At 37.3% G+C, this 14,971-nt stretch overlaps 1 protein-coding gene across 2 annotated transcripts; it reads left to right on the plus strand.

Annotated features, from left to right (window-relative positions):
- Nucleotides 1-8,341: 8,341 nt before the first annotated feature.
- On the plus strand, nucleotides 8,342-14,169 carry LOC134818204 (solute carrier family 22 member 15-like). Of its 2 annotated transcripts, none has more exons than XM_063827660.1 (2): nucleotides 8,342-8,523; nucleotides 12,493-14,169. In XM_063827660.1, the coding sequence occupies exons 1-2, from the start codon at nucleotides 8,352-8,354 to the stop codon at nucleotides 13,923-13,925; spliced, it is 1,605 nt and encodes a 534-aa protein (XP_063683730.1). In that variant the 5' UTR covers nucleotides 8,342-8,351; the 3' UTR covers nucleotides 13,926-14,169. The 2 variants fall into 2 exon arrangements, with proteins under 2 accessions (XP_063683730.1, XP_063683722.1); XM_063827652.1 differs by lacking the exon at nucleotides 8,342-8,523 and adding an exon at nucleotides 10,167-10,380.
- The last annotated feature ends 802 nt before the right edge of the window (nucleotides 14,170-14,971 follow it).

The raw sequence follows: 14,971 nt of genomic DNA on the forward strand, positions 1-14,971 counted from the left end.
TGGGTCGCGCGCGCATCAAATAATGCTTCTCTTCGGTAGATCGGCGAGATGCACCACTGTGCCTCACCGAGCTGCGAAGGATTGACATCGTGAATCAAATTTGATGCGTGACATCAAATTGTTCTCTGAATTCTGGCGCAGTTTTCGATGCCCTCAAAAATGATTTTACTCATTTATCTTCAGATTTATTTGACCTCAAAGCCAAACAACAAATTTAGGCACATTTTTCAGTTTTTAATATTTATTGATTTTTCTAAAATTTTGATTATAGGAATGTGCTAGTGACTTTTTGAAGGGTGCAAAATAACCGCAACTAGCACATTTATTGTTCATATATGAGTTATGAACAACAAAACACCCTAAAATGCTTCCCTTTGAAGTTATGGGAGAAAATGTAATTTTTATCTGCAAAGCCATGGTCACTGAACTGCATATGAGGTCATTTGGGTTGGACGGCACTAACCACTGCTTTGGTGTATGCCCCCTTAATCTTATTAGTAAGGGCCTTAGCCCTTACGACTGAGTACGAGTGGTCGACATATCCATGTTCTTAAACCTGAAGTCCGCAGGATTCAGGAATTGGAAACGTGTCAATTTTGAAATAATTTGAATCGTGAGCAGTGAGAGGTTCTTCCATAAGCATATGGCTAATTAATCTGGTGGAAATCAAATTGCAAATTATTTTGACGAAATAATTATATAGTTTAATACTGGGGTCCATATGCAGATGCTGCCATGATCTGAGGGCAGCTGCAGTATTAATCAGTATTAAGTACGGAATCCGACTAGTTAAAATGCTAACGGTAATTAAAAACGTTGTCGAGCGTGGGAATTGAAAAATACATTTAAAGAATGATCATCGTCTGATTTATTATCATCGGGTGTCGTCACCTTCCCTTTTGGCTTTGCCTTTTACTAACTTGCTCGCTATAAGTATAATAGTAATCAGCTAGAAGTACGTATAGCAATAATATTATAACTATATCCACCAGCAAGAATGCTAGTTTGCGAGGCGCGTCGAAGCGGCGAAGTCCTCCAAAGCATAATATTAATATAGCCCGCTGGTGGATATAGTTATAATACTAATATATTGCATATGCCAACTTTCCCTTATTCGTTCGATCTCGAGCTCTCTTGGTAACTGATGGTATTCAGTTTATAGTTATACAGTTGTTAAAGTTATGGCGAGCACTCTTTTTGATAGTTTAAGCTGAATTGATTGTTTTATACTAGTTACTACACACTGTGCACTGATTAACTCTCATTGTACATCTGACGTGTTGTCATGGTATTGGTAACAGGAATTTGTTGTTACTGATCGTAGTATGGATTGACGGAAATACACAATTTTTAATTTATATTCTTATTAATGATTAAGTGATTAACATCCCGTTGACTGTTCATCGATATGGTTGGTGTGTACCATTGCATTATAGTTGATAGTACGTGGGTTTTCTATTCTTCTATTGTCCATTGTGTTATATAATCAGTAATGTTGCCCTGTTCTGCATCTTAAACCGAAGGCAAAAGCATCATGATTTTCTCGTTAATTTGCAACTTGAGTCCGAAATTTTTTACTTTTATTTGCTTTGGAGGACTTCGCCGCTTCGACGCGCCGCGCAAACTAGCATTTTTGCTTCGCATCAAACTTCGAAGCAAAAAGAACCTGACAATATCGTTGCTCTGCGAAGCAGAGCAACGATCTGGAAGGGTTGACATCGTCAATCAATTATTTACCTGAGGACCCCAGGCTATTATGTTCATTAACATATAAATCACAGTGCTGGCAAGCACGACCGTTGCATTTATTGTGGGTATACTATGTACCCCATTTACTATTATACCCCCTTTACTATTATACCCCCTTTACTATTATACCCCCTTTACTATTATACCCCCTTTACTATTATACCCTCTTTGGTACACGTTTTACAAGCCTCTTTCGTGCACGCGAAGCGTGCACTCCGGCCGGAGGCGGCGGCCGAAGGCCGCCGCCTCCGGCAGGAGTTTTTCAGACATTAAGACTCATCGGAAGTCGTTCAGCAGATTTATTTTAGTTCAAAACATTCTAATTTGATGTCAAAGATGACAGGAATAAAAAATAGTTATGTTGAGATTTTTAAGAAATTTGCATAAAATACTCGCCAGCACTGTTATACGAAATTCGGTAAAAAACCCAAAATCGCCATATTCAGGTGCCTTAAAAACCATGTTAAAATTAAGTTAGAGATCTGAAATTTTTCAGGGCGTCTAGACGTTGACCAAATCGACTGCAAAAAAAGTTTCAGGTTTCAGGAACATCGGGAAGTGGGTTTTCTAGAACCCCTGTTTTATGACAGATTGTCGTGATATATCACAGTGCTGGCAAGCACGACCGTTGCATTTATTGTGGGTATACTATGTTCCCCATTTACTATTATACCCCCTTTACTATTATACCCCCTTTACTATTATACCCCCTTTACTATTATACCCCCTTTGGTACACGTTACAAGCCTCTTTTGTGCACGCGAAGCGTGCACTCCGGCCGGAGGCGGCGGCCGAAGGCCGCCGCCTCCGGCAGGAGTTTTCCAGGCATTAGGACTCATCGGAAGTCGTTCAGCAGATTTATTTTTAGTTCAAAACATTCTAATTTGATGTCAAAGATGACAGGAATAAAAAATAGTTATGTTGAGATTTTAAAGAAATTTGCATAAAATACTCGCCAGCACTGTTATACGAAATTCGGTAAAAAACCCAAAATCGCCATATTCAGGTGCCTTAAAAACGATGTTAAAATTGAGTTAGAGATCTGAAATTTTGCAGGGCGTCTAGACGTTGACCAAATCGACTGTAAAAAAAGTTTCAAGTTTCAGGAGCATCGGGAAATGGGTTTTCTAGAACCCCTGTTTTACGACAGATTGTCGTGACATAGATAGATATACATATATATTCAGGGATAGACGCTTTGCCAGTCAATTGTAGCCTGTATTTAAGTGTCCATAGATTCAAAAGTATAAAAGATACAGCCATTTCCGACCACAGGTCTTGCAAATAATTGTTTACACTTTAGTTTACATTGTATACAAAAATTATTTGGCGTCATAAACACCCCTTGATGACGTCATCAAGTTAACCGTTTTTAAAACTTGATTTTTGACAAAGTAATAACTTTTAAAATTAATTTTAAACCATTAAGAAGTAATTTTATTCAAAATCTGAGGAAATTTTTACCTTAGATAATTGTTCAAGCATTCTGAAAATCTACCGGAAAGTTTTTCTAGCTTGCTCCTTCATAAAGATATTCGTCATTGAAGTTTGTGCTTTTTTGAAGAATTATTTTATAAAAACGTCAATTTTGCGATTTAGTATTCTCTGGTGTTGGGCCATGCCTTGGGTTGTGGAGCTCAGTTCTGCTTCCTATAGGTATAAATTGTGCATTAGGCTAGTTTTAAAGTTGAAAATCGAAAAGTTGCACACGTGGGGACACGCCCAAATTGATAGAAAATTACTAAAATCACTGAAAATTGCTGTTTTCGTCATTTTCTGTCAACTTTAGAGTGCCGTTGTGATTACAGTTCTTTTTGAAATACTTTGAAACTTTGCATGCTTATCAAGCTATATATAAAACAATTACATGCAAAATTTTACAGAGATTTAGTATTGGATGCGCACGCAACGTCCGCTCAAAGTTTGCACGTGCGAAAGGTGAGAATTTTGCTCATTCATGATTTCCAACAAATTCTGCTTTGCCACGACAGTTTAATGTCATTATATATGAATTTAATGCCAACTTGAATGAGTATTAAGTGGCATATTCAGTCAGTGATCGACCGATATGCTTCCCTAAACACAAGGAAATGTTTTTAAAGGAAAAATTTCGAAATCGTTGAAACTTCCTCCTTATTAATGAAGATATCAGTTTATATTTCGACTTTATAAAGTACCCTGACATTATAATCAAAAAGAAATGATATTTTACCAAAACCCATAATCATGGGTAGAGTGGACCGCTGCCAGTGTCTCTCTTTCCCAAATAAAAAGGAAATGATATTAATTTGATTGACCGTTCTCAAATGCAAAATGATACCGAGAATGAAATCGGTCGCTCGCTTTTCCCATTCATTTACAATTGTATAATAGATTAAGAAGAACTACCCAAAGGCAGCTGTACTCGGCAATGAAGATTCAATAAACTTCAACTTGTTCAATAAGTAATAACTACCACCCTTGTCCCTTTCCCCGAAATACTAGGTATCGACCCGAACGCAACCCAAAGAGATTTTTACAGCATCTGATTGATGTAATCAATCGAAACTTATTTATACAATTCGTAAGCCGTGAATGAATGGGAAAAGCGAGCGACCGATTTCATTCTCGGTATCATTTTGCATTTGAGAACGGTCAATCAAATTAATATCATTTCCTTTTTATTTGGGAAAGAGAGACACTGGCAGCGGTCCACTCTACCCATGATTATGGGTTTTGGTAAAATACATATATACATATTCAGGGATAGACGCTTTGCCTGTCAATTGTAGCCTGTATTTAATTGTCCATAGATTCAAAAGTATAAAAGATACAGCCATTTCCGACCACAGGTCTTGAAAATAATTGTTTACACTTTAGTTTACATTGTACAAACAAATTATTTGACGTCATGAACACCCTTTGATGACGTCATCAAGTTAACCGTTTTTAAAACTTGATTTTTGACAAAGTAATAACTTTTAAAAATGATTTTACACCATTAAAAAGTAATTGTATTCAAAATCTGAGGAAATTTTCACCTTAGATAATTGTTCAAGCATTCTGAAAATCTACCGGAAAGTTTTTCTAGCTTGCTCCTTCATAAAGATATTCGTCATTGAAGTTTGTGCTTTTTTGAAGAATTATTTTATAAAAACGTCAATTTTGCGATTTAGTATTCTCTGGTGTTGGGCCATGCCTTGGGATGTGGAGCTCAGTTCTGCTTCCTATAGGTATAAATTGTGCATTAGGCTAGTTTTAAAGTTGAAAATAGAAAAGTTGCACACGTGGGGACACGCCCAAATTGATAGAAAATTGCTAAAATCACTGAAAATTGCTGTTTTCGTCATTTTCTGTCAACTTTAGAGTGCCGTTGTGATTACAATTCTTCTTGAAATACTTTGAAACTTTGCATGCTTATCAAACTATATATAAAACAATTACATGCAAAAATTTACGGCGATTCAATATTGAATGCGCACGCAACGTCCGCTCAAAGTTTGCACGCGCGAAAGGTGAGAATTTTGCTCATTCGTGATTTCCAACAAATTCTGCTTTGCCACGACAGTTTAATGTCATTATATATGAATTTAATGCCAACTTGAATGAGTATTAAGTGGCATATTCAGTCAGTGATCAACCGATATGCTTACCTAAACACAAGGAAATGTTTTTAAAGGAAAAATTTCGAAATCGTTGAAACTTCCTCCTTATTAATGAAGATATCAGTTTATATTTCGACTTTATAAAGTACCCTGACATTATAATCAAAAATAGATGATATTTGACCAAAACCCATAATCATGGGTAGAGTGGACCGCTGCCAGTGTCTCTCTTTCCCAAACAAAAGGAAATGATATTAATTTGATTGACCGTTCTCAAATGCAAAATGATACCGAGAATGAAATCGGTCGCTCGCTTTTCCCATTCATTTACAATTGTAATAGACTATGAAAAACTACCCAAAGGCAGCTGTACTCGGCAATAAAGATTCAATAAACTTCAGCAGTAGTAACTACCACCCTTACCCCGAAATACTAGGTATCGACCCGAACGCAACCCAAAGAGATTTTTACAGCATCTGATTGATGTAATCAATCGAAACTTATTACAATTCGAAAGCCGTGAATGAATGGGAAAAGCGAGCGACCGATTTCATTCTCGGTATCATTTTGCATTTGAGAACGGTCAATCAAATTAATATCTGATATCATTTCCTTTTGTTTGGGAAAGAGAGACACTGGCCGCGGTCCACTCTACCCATGATTATGGGTTTTGGTCAAATAAAGAATAAAGATTTGGCGGAATGACAGGCTGAGCGTTGTATCACGTTGTGACCCCCACGGTCGTTTCACTAGGTGGACCCCTTTATCGTCCTGACGATACAGGGGGAGCCGCGCACTTCGTGCGCGGCGGGTCATACAACGTATGCAGTATGACAAGCTGAGCGCGGCCCAGTAATCAATTATTCGGTATGATTGTTGGAAACTGTGAAGCTTCGTGAAAAGCGCCCGCTTAATTGTGGATATAATACATATCATTATCATACTCGCGTCGCCTCGCGGGCGGAATTTCGTATAGCCCTCGGGCCCAACGAGCCCTCCTGGCGCCCTTGAGGACATATAATATTTATATAAATTTCCGCCCGCTAGGCTGGCAAGATGATTAATCACTCTACACTCGACTGTCACGTGACTTTTTCAACCTGTTCTCTAGCTGGTCCTGAACGACTATTCGAAATCCTAACCCTCTAATCTGATCGGGATCCCAACCCTAACCCTAACCCAATTGCCAATCCTTAACAAAAGCATATGCTGAAACCCTAACCCTAACGAGAAATTAGACTAACTTCCTTATACGGTCATATCACGTGATCGAGATAGTTTTTCGCTAATATCTCGTTAGGGGAGCATTTTAACCCTATGTCATTGTTATGTGGGGTGATTCGGAATCAGCGTCCGAAACAGTTCAACAATTGTTTTTCTAATGCATAATGCTGATTGTTATATTAACGGGTGATGATCGTAAAATATTTGTTTCAAAGACCGTCGACGAGTCCAACTCGGCGCGCGTTTTGATTTACCTGGGGACCTCAGGCTATCATGTTCATAAACATAAAATAGAGATTAGGCGGAATGACAGGCTGAGCGCGGCCCAGTAAGTTTTGATAGGTTATAAACCTACAAATTGTTATACTTGGTTAATTTTAACGATGTAAATTGATGGTTCTATTCAGGTTGATGCAATCTGACGTGGCAGTCAGGTCACATCGGCCAGGATGACCGCTGACAGTCAGGCTGACCGCTAACGCGGTTGAGTATTATGCGATACAAATCGCTGCGAATGGTTGTGAATATTCCGTCGATAAACAGGCCGCAACATTGACAATTGAACATATGATCCAAAGGTCACGAATTACAAATTCAATCGAATAATACTAATTGTAGGAATTACAAATTTTTAAAACAAGATCATTCCGGTTGAAACAAAAAGTTATGCCGTAAGCTGCAAAAGGCACGGTGTAATTGTAAGCATGTTGGTAGTTGTACCTTTGTCCCTTTATTAGATTACCATTGTGTTCACTATTTAAGTGGTGGCAAAATTTAATAACAATTTGGTTATAATGGCATTAAACCGAGCATTGTGCAGTACTTTTAGTAACATTGTAAACATTTAAGTTGACAGAAACACCATGTTATGCAGAAAATAGCATATCAAACATGTCTTATCTATGTCACGATTAATTTTCATTAACGAGTGATACTCGTAAAATATTTGTTCCGAGTCCAACTCTGCGCGCGTTTTGGTAGATTATTAACCTACAACATTTTTACAGACTAGGCAGAGACTCGTGTCTATTGTAGATTTAATGAAATTGTACAACAAAAACCTAAAACGACTATGTCAAATCAAGGTAATATGTAGTACTAGTATAGTAATTCAAGCGTATATACAATTGTAAATATGAAATAAATTATTAGGGAAGAATGATTGTAGAAATGAGAGGGCTAATTGTCTCACTGTTCATTAATGATTGTAGAAATGAGAGGGCTAATTGTCTCACAGCTCACTGTTCATTAATGATTGTAGAAATGAGAGGGCTAATTGTCTCACTGTTCATTAATGATTGTAGAAATGAGAGGACTAATTGTCTCACTGTTCATTAATGATTGTAGAAATGAGAGGGCTAATTGTCTCACTGTTCATTAATGATTGTAGAAATGAGAGGGCTAATTGTCTCACTGTTCATTAATGATTGTAGAAATGAGAGGGCTAATTGTCTCACTGTTCATTAATGATTGTAGAAATGAGAGGGCTAATTGTCTCACTGTTCATTAATCAAAGTTTACTGTTCGGAGTGTGCACAACGGGCTAAATTATCTCTAACCTGATAGAAAATGAACTGAGCATTTTATCGAATCTTCCGAAACAGATACCGTTCGTCATGACGTAGGACGTATGAGTACCAGGAAGTATTTATTTGGTATTATTCTGAAAGTTAGACTGGCACATTGGACACAAACCGAGCCACGATTCGAAAATCTCAAACTTACTTCACACTAATTAGTATAACAAGCTCTCTCTTTCCCATGACAACTAATTATATAGATCCTGGCACAAAAATGGGGGTTAAAGCTGAAATGGGAGGTGACAATGATAAGACTTCAAGCAGCTGTGACGAGATGCTTGATAGGATCTGGAGTGCTCCATCCTGGAAATCCTATCTGGCAATCATGGTCCTGATAGGCGCCTGGCTTGCTACCCCTACTGTCGTCTACATGACCGCTTTTGCTGGTAGGTTTATTTTATGTTATTAAAACTTGAACAAACATGTTATTTTTCCACCATCTATATTTAGTGGATTCAAGTGAACGGAATAATACATAAATCGAAAGTTTTTTAAATGCCTAAAATTGGGGAAATGGCAATGCCGATCGCCTGATAGTGATCTATAAGGTGTGTGTTACCACAAGAAAAGTGTTGGAGACATAAGAAAAGCACTAAGACAACTAACCACCCCCGATATCCGCATTTACGATACTGCACTGTTAAAACCACGATTTGATTCAAGAATTCACCCGTCACCCATAATATAATAGTGGAATCTTGGGTACTAGCAAATCAGCAAATATCGTTTTCATCGCATCAGGATAATAAAATACGGAACTACATATTCCATTATCGTTTAGAATTAACTATCACCAAATTATCATTAATTAGTGAGAGTTAATTTATTAGTATCAATGACGCGGTTGATATTCGTCTAAGATAAATTGAAACTGTTTATTAGAAATAGATTCGAGGAGAAGATCGTTGCTTCAGTATGTGATTCATCTGAGTCCATTACAAAAATAGAATTTCATAATGTTTTCATTTTAAATGTGCTTAGTCATATTGCATTCTATAATTCTGTAGGCCTTTTTGATTTGTATTAGTGTTACATTACCATTGATTTCTAAATCACATATCGTTACGTATTAATTAGGACCATATATCACAAATAAAACCCCAAATCTGATCAAAGTTTTTACATCCACGAGTGTTGAAAATCCACTGATGCAAAATTAATTTTAATATTATTATCAAGGCAGTAAAAACTTATAAAAATGACCTTCTCGTGATCGTAGGAGATTTACAAAATTCCATTTCATACACCTGTTCAATTTTGAAACCTATCGCAGTTACTATGTACTAATTTTTAGATCGGAAATTTTCGAAACATTCGATCGAATTTGATGTCAATTATTGAGATTAAAGCTACAGAAAACAATGTCACGCGTTTTAAATTTTGATTTACCCTGCTTTGTACGTGTTCAAACACCATGATTGTGTTTTAACGATTCATTTGTCTCTTTTCACATTTTTACCATTCCTTTTAAGTAGGATTGTTTATGGTTAGATTTCCGGGCGGTAACTTAAAATTAGGGCGGTAACAAACTAAGACTTTTCAAGTTCTCAACCATTTCTGGGCTTGCACTGCTATTTGCTATTGCTCCCGAACCATGAAATAACATAGAAGTCAGAAGTATGTTTAAAAAAAGAACAATATTTATGTCGAATGTCATGACATATCATAAAGTCTTTCACTGTTCATTGAAGCAGACTAGGTATCCGTATAGAGTATGTTCATTTTCCTTGCTTCTTCCTTGTTGATAGTTGCTACCAACTATTGAAAATAACTTGTTTAGCTGACTTCTCTTTGTCTAAATTATTGACCATATTTTTACGGCCCTGATACCGAACGGCCTTTTGTTGTCCGAAATAATAACCCCTTTTAAAGTCCTTTTGATCGAGAGCTTTAGTCAGCGTTTTTCATTTTGCAGTGCTTTTCTATTTTCTGTACCCTTGAATGGATGTAATCAGTAATTAACATTTATAATATTAGTAACCTTGATTATGATAATCGTGTTATTTGACCCAGTTAATTTATAAGTTTAAGTATGGAAGAATAAGATCAAGCTAAGATGCTAAAAGTTGAAGCTGCAGTCACAACAGAGAAGAGTCCGTTTGTTACAGGAAGAAAGATTACAACAGATGATGTGATCGAGGAACTCTTCAACCGGAGGACCTGGAAATACACACTTCTCCTGTTATGTATGATAATTACCTGGACAGCTTGTCCTACAATGGTCTACCTGACTTTGTTCGCAGGTCTTTTACCTAATAACATTTTATTAATTATGTTAGTGTTATTTTACAAACCCTCTACCCGTCTATATCTGTCCCTATACCCATTTATTCCTCTTATTCTGCTAAACGCTTGCTATAGATAATATTGATCCTATTCCTAAAAATAAAATAGAGTGGAATTCCAAAATATCGACGGATCACTTTGAAATAATTGAAAGATGTTAAACGTTTGGATTATAAAATATAAAGTGGTCACTTATTTTCGACCTAATATATGCACAAGTTTACGACCACAAATGAAGAAACTCTGCATTAGAGTGATTACGTACACGTATCGATATAATTATAATATATGACATTCATTATTCCACATGAAAATTACTTCATTTGTAATTTCCATTTATCAGTGTAGTGTCGAGATCAATAATTAATACTTTAATACGTTGGGCCAAATCATGGTGATTATTACACTAACTAGTGTCTATTTTTTAGTGATTGAAAAATATTTTTGCCGATAACTGAATAACTCGTCAGGAAAGTTCTTTTAACCCTATGTCATGTTATACTTGTTCGTATTTAGCGTTCAAAAATACGTCAAACCATGTTGGTTTCAATTGCAGGGGGCCTTTTAGATATTAGAGTATAAATTGATTAAGCAGACTCGGTCTCTCAGCGACACGGAACATCCCCACCGCGGAAGCCCTATCTGCATTTAACATGCCCACCAGAAATTAACATTCTATTGAGGCACATTGCCACCCATCGTGGGTTTAATTCTATTAGTATTACTACTTGTACTTCTATGATAAAGTGAATGTTTTGAATTTTGCGAATACAACTACTGGACAGGGACAGCTTATTAGGGCTACCACTTGGCTATATCTTCGAGAGGTGTGCTTATGAACAATTTAAGCATGAGGTCGCCAGGTAAACAGTAGCTTACTTTGTAACATTTTCTATTCGAGCTTACGAGTAATTGAATTTGGAATTAGATATATGAATTACAAATAAGGACCCCTGTTCGGGAGGCCGGCACAGTTTCCCAGTGATCAGCCTTTTTTTTCTTTTTTTTAGAGGGGCTGGACCCTTTTCAGTAAGCGTCTTCTTCAATTATAAAAAAAAGCTTGAAGTAGATTTATTTTGTGCCTTCAAAACGAAATTATTATTAAACTTAGTCGGCTTATTACGTTTTACAACAGTCCGTCGTCTTATCTCATCTAGTTAATTTCTACGTTTATAAGTATGGAAGAAGAAGATCAAGCTAAGATGCTAGAAGTTGAACTTCTCGCCACAACAGAGAAGAGTCCATTTGTAGCAACCAGAGGGGAGGCAACAACAGATGATGTGATCGAGGAACTGTTCAGACAGCGAACCTGGAGATACACACTGCTCCTAATGTCTCTCATGTTATCGTGGTGTAGCATTCCGCCAGTTACATACCTTACTTCTTTTGCAGGTTTTTAGTATAAAAAATTGCTCGTTAATGAAGATAAGATAAGTGGAACAAAGTGTAGATTTTATTTCAAATTGCCAAATTTTGACCGAGGCCGGGTTTTATAAAAATAGTGTGATCTTGGATTCCGGTCAATTCTTGGAAAGAATTTGTATTTGTCCCGAGAGATTGACTTCCTTTTATATTATGGATAAAGAAATAACGTAGAAGAAACTTCTGATAACAGCCTGTTTACTCCACTTGTACTGGAGGGAGGAGCGTTCACATTTGATGCTCTGATTGAAGAACTGTTTTTTGTCTTGTATAATTTGATTACATGGATCAGTATTTCTTCTAGTACAATTTGAATTATCACTGAATTCGCAGGTCTTCTCATCGGATAATTCACTTTTATTTTGTAAAGATACCTTACTAGTTTGCAGCAATTTAAGCCGTCTGATCTATAAACATTACAAACCTTAACCGGGGTTACAATACCACCTACGGTTGTTATGATTATACATATGCGGGTTTCTTGTATAGTGTATACTATATAATATACGTAGTATAATTATATCATAATTAATGGTTTAAACTGCATATATTGGGTCTCGCGATCAAATTAATTTGTAATTGACACAATAATCCGAATCAAAACAGTGTCTAATATATCATAATTGTTAAACTCTGATATGTTTCAGGTATCAACCCAACATCTGACAACAAGTGGACCTGTATATCTAAGGAATGCATGGATCTGGTTGCAAATAATTCCTCCCTTCTGTCCCAGTTCCCCTGTAAACTGACAAAAGAAGTCGATGGAAAAACTGAACTTTTGCTAATGTCTTCTGACATCGAATGGGAAATGAGTCACTCATCTTTTGCAGTTGACTTTGATCTGAACTGTGATGTTGGGTCAACTAGGGAACTGAAAACTCTGCTGTCGTCCATTTTCTTTGCAGGAGCATTGACAGGTCTGATTGTAGGAGGATATCTGTTCGATCATATTGGAAGGAAGAGATCAGCACTTGTAGGATATTTCATAGCCGTAGTAATAACGCTGTTGGGCACTTTCTGCCACAATTACTACTTCCTCCTGGCCATCAGGTTCTTCCAGGGTATAGGCTGCTTCCTAATTGCCACTAGTATGTACATTCTTACTTCGGAGCTGCTGCCAGCAAAGTACCGGAATTATGCAAATGGTTGGGCTCAATGCCTCTGGGCTCTGGGATATCCTATTGCTTCTGGAGTTGGTTACTTTGTGAAAGACTGGAACTATATGTTCCTTGCAGCTGCCATTCTACTGTTCGTTTTTAACATCCAAGTCTTTTTCTGCATAGAGTCTCCGAGATATTACCTAATGAAGGGGGATGCCAAGTCTGCCAAAAAGTCCATAGAGGCTTTAGCAGCTTTGGCAGGAACCAAGTTTGGCTTGGAAAATACGGAGTTGGTGGATCTAGGCAAGGCTCAGGAACGAGAGCAGAGCTTCTGGCAACAAGTGGTTGAACTGTGTTCCTACCCAGGTCTCTTGCTGGAGACATCGATCTTAATGTTCCTTTGGTTCTTCCTCGGAATGTCCTACTACGGCTTTAACTTCGGCTGGGGTTCCATAGTTCCAAATAGATACCTGGGATACTTGGGGGCTTCAGTTGGCGAGTTGATAGCTTATATATCTGCAGTGCCGCTGATAGCTCGTATTGGTCGAAGAAGAGCTATGATGTTGATGTTTGTTGGGGCTGCTTTATTTTACTTGATAGCCATTCCGGAGGTGAAGCTAGGTAAAAACACCGACTGGACTTTGGAGAGTGTTTCTTGCCTGATTGGAGTGATCTTTATATCTGGATGTTTTTCTGGAGTCTATCTTTGGACTGCAGAGTTGGCTCCTACTTCCCACAGAGGTTTTGTGTTCTGCGTGTCCTCCAGTTCGGCCCGAATTGGCTCCTTCATGGGGCCTTACATCTTCAATAACTTAAAACACATCACCCACAAAGCTGTTCCCCTGGGAGGCTTGGCAGTTCTGGCCCTCCTTTGTGCACTTGGGTCGTTCATTCTAGTGGAAACTGGAGACAAGGAGACAGCACTTACCGGGGAGGACGTTGTTGCTAGAAGGAAGAGTTACAGATACCGCATATGATGTGAAACTATTGAACGAATCAGTGTACGCATTGATATTAACTGCAAACTTTGAAATACTGTCTGTACTTAATTGCAGCCTATACGTTTCATAATAATGTGAGCAGTGAGCTATGAATTCTGTTCAGACAATTGACGTAAACAATAATTAGAATGGAAAATAATTGGAATCAATTATCAAACATTAAAATTTTAATCAGTGTTTATCATAATTTTCAATACATACACTTTATACTTTTATAATGTACTCATACTTTATGTTTTGAATGTTTTAATTAACATAAAATTGGTTGTTCAATTCTTCCAAAAATCAAAATGTACGTGTCTCTTCTCTCTGAAAGCTGTACTCCTAGATCTGGGAAGCATCGCACTGGTTCCACAGGGCAGGAGAGGAAGTCCTTATCCAGGTGTTCTCGTAGTACCTCAAGAAGGAGTCCACGTCAGGGTTAGATTGGCCAGAATCAAATCTTATATAATTATAACTTGCACGTGTAAAATGTTTTTCCCGAATTTAGTATTCTCTGGTGTTGGGCCATCCCTTGGGTTGTGGAGCTCAGTTCTGCTTCCTATAGGTCTATATTGTACATTAGGCTAGTTCTAAAGTTGAAACTCGAAAAGTCGCACACGTGGGGACAAGCCCAAATCGATGGAAAATTGTTAAAATCGCTGAAAATTGCTATTTTCACCATTTTCTGCCAACTTTGGACTTGGAGTGCTGAGTGTTGTGATTGAAGTTCTTTTTGAAATATTTTGAAAGTTTGCATGCTATATTAAACCTTTAAACTTTTAAATTATATAAGAACTACGCACATATTAAAATGTACGGTGATTTAATATTGGATGCGCACGCAACCAGTAACGTTTGCTCAAAGTTTGCACATACAAAAGGTGAGAATTTTGCTCATGCGTGATTTCGATTAGATTCTGCTTTCCCACGACAGTTAAATGACATATTACAATTATATGAATTTGATACCAACTTGAATGAGTATCATAAATTGGCATATTCGGTCAAAGATCACCAAATATATATATAATATACAGGGT

Source organism: Bolinopsis microptera, chromosome 1 (genome assembly GCF_026151205.1).
Source record: "Bolinopsis microptera isolate Bmic1 chromosome 1, MBARI_Bmic_1.0, whole genome shotgun sequence".
Taxonomy (NCBI): Eukaryota; Metazoa; Ctenophora; class Tentaculata; order Lobata; family Bolinopsidae; genus Bolinopsis; species Bolinopsis microptera.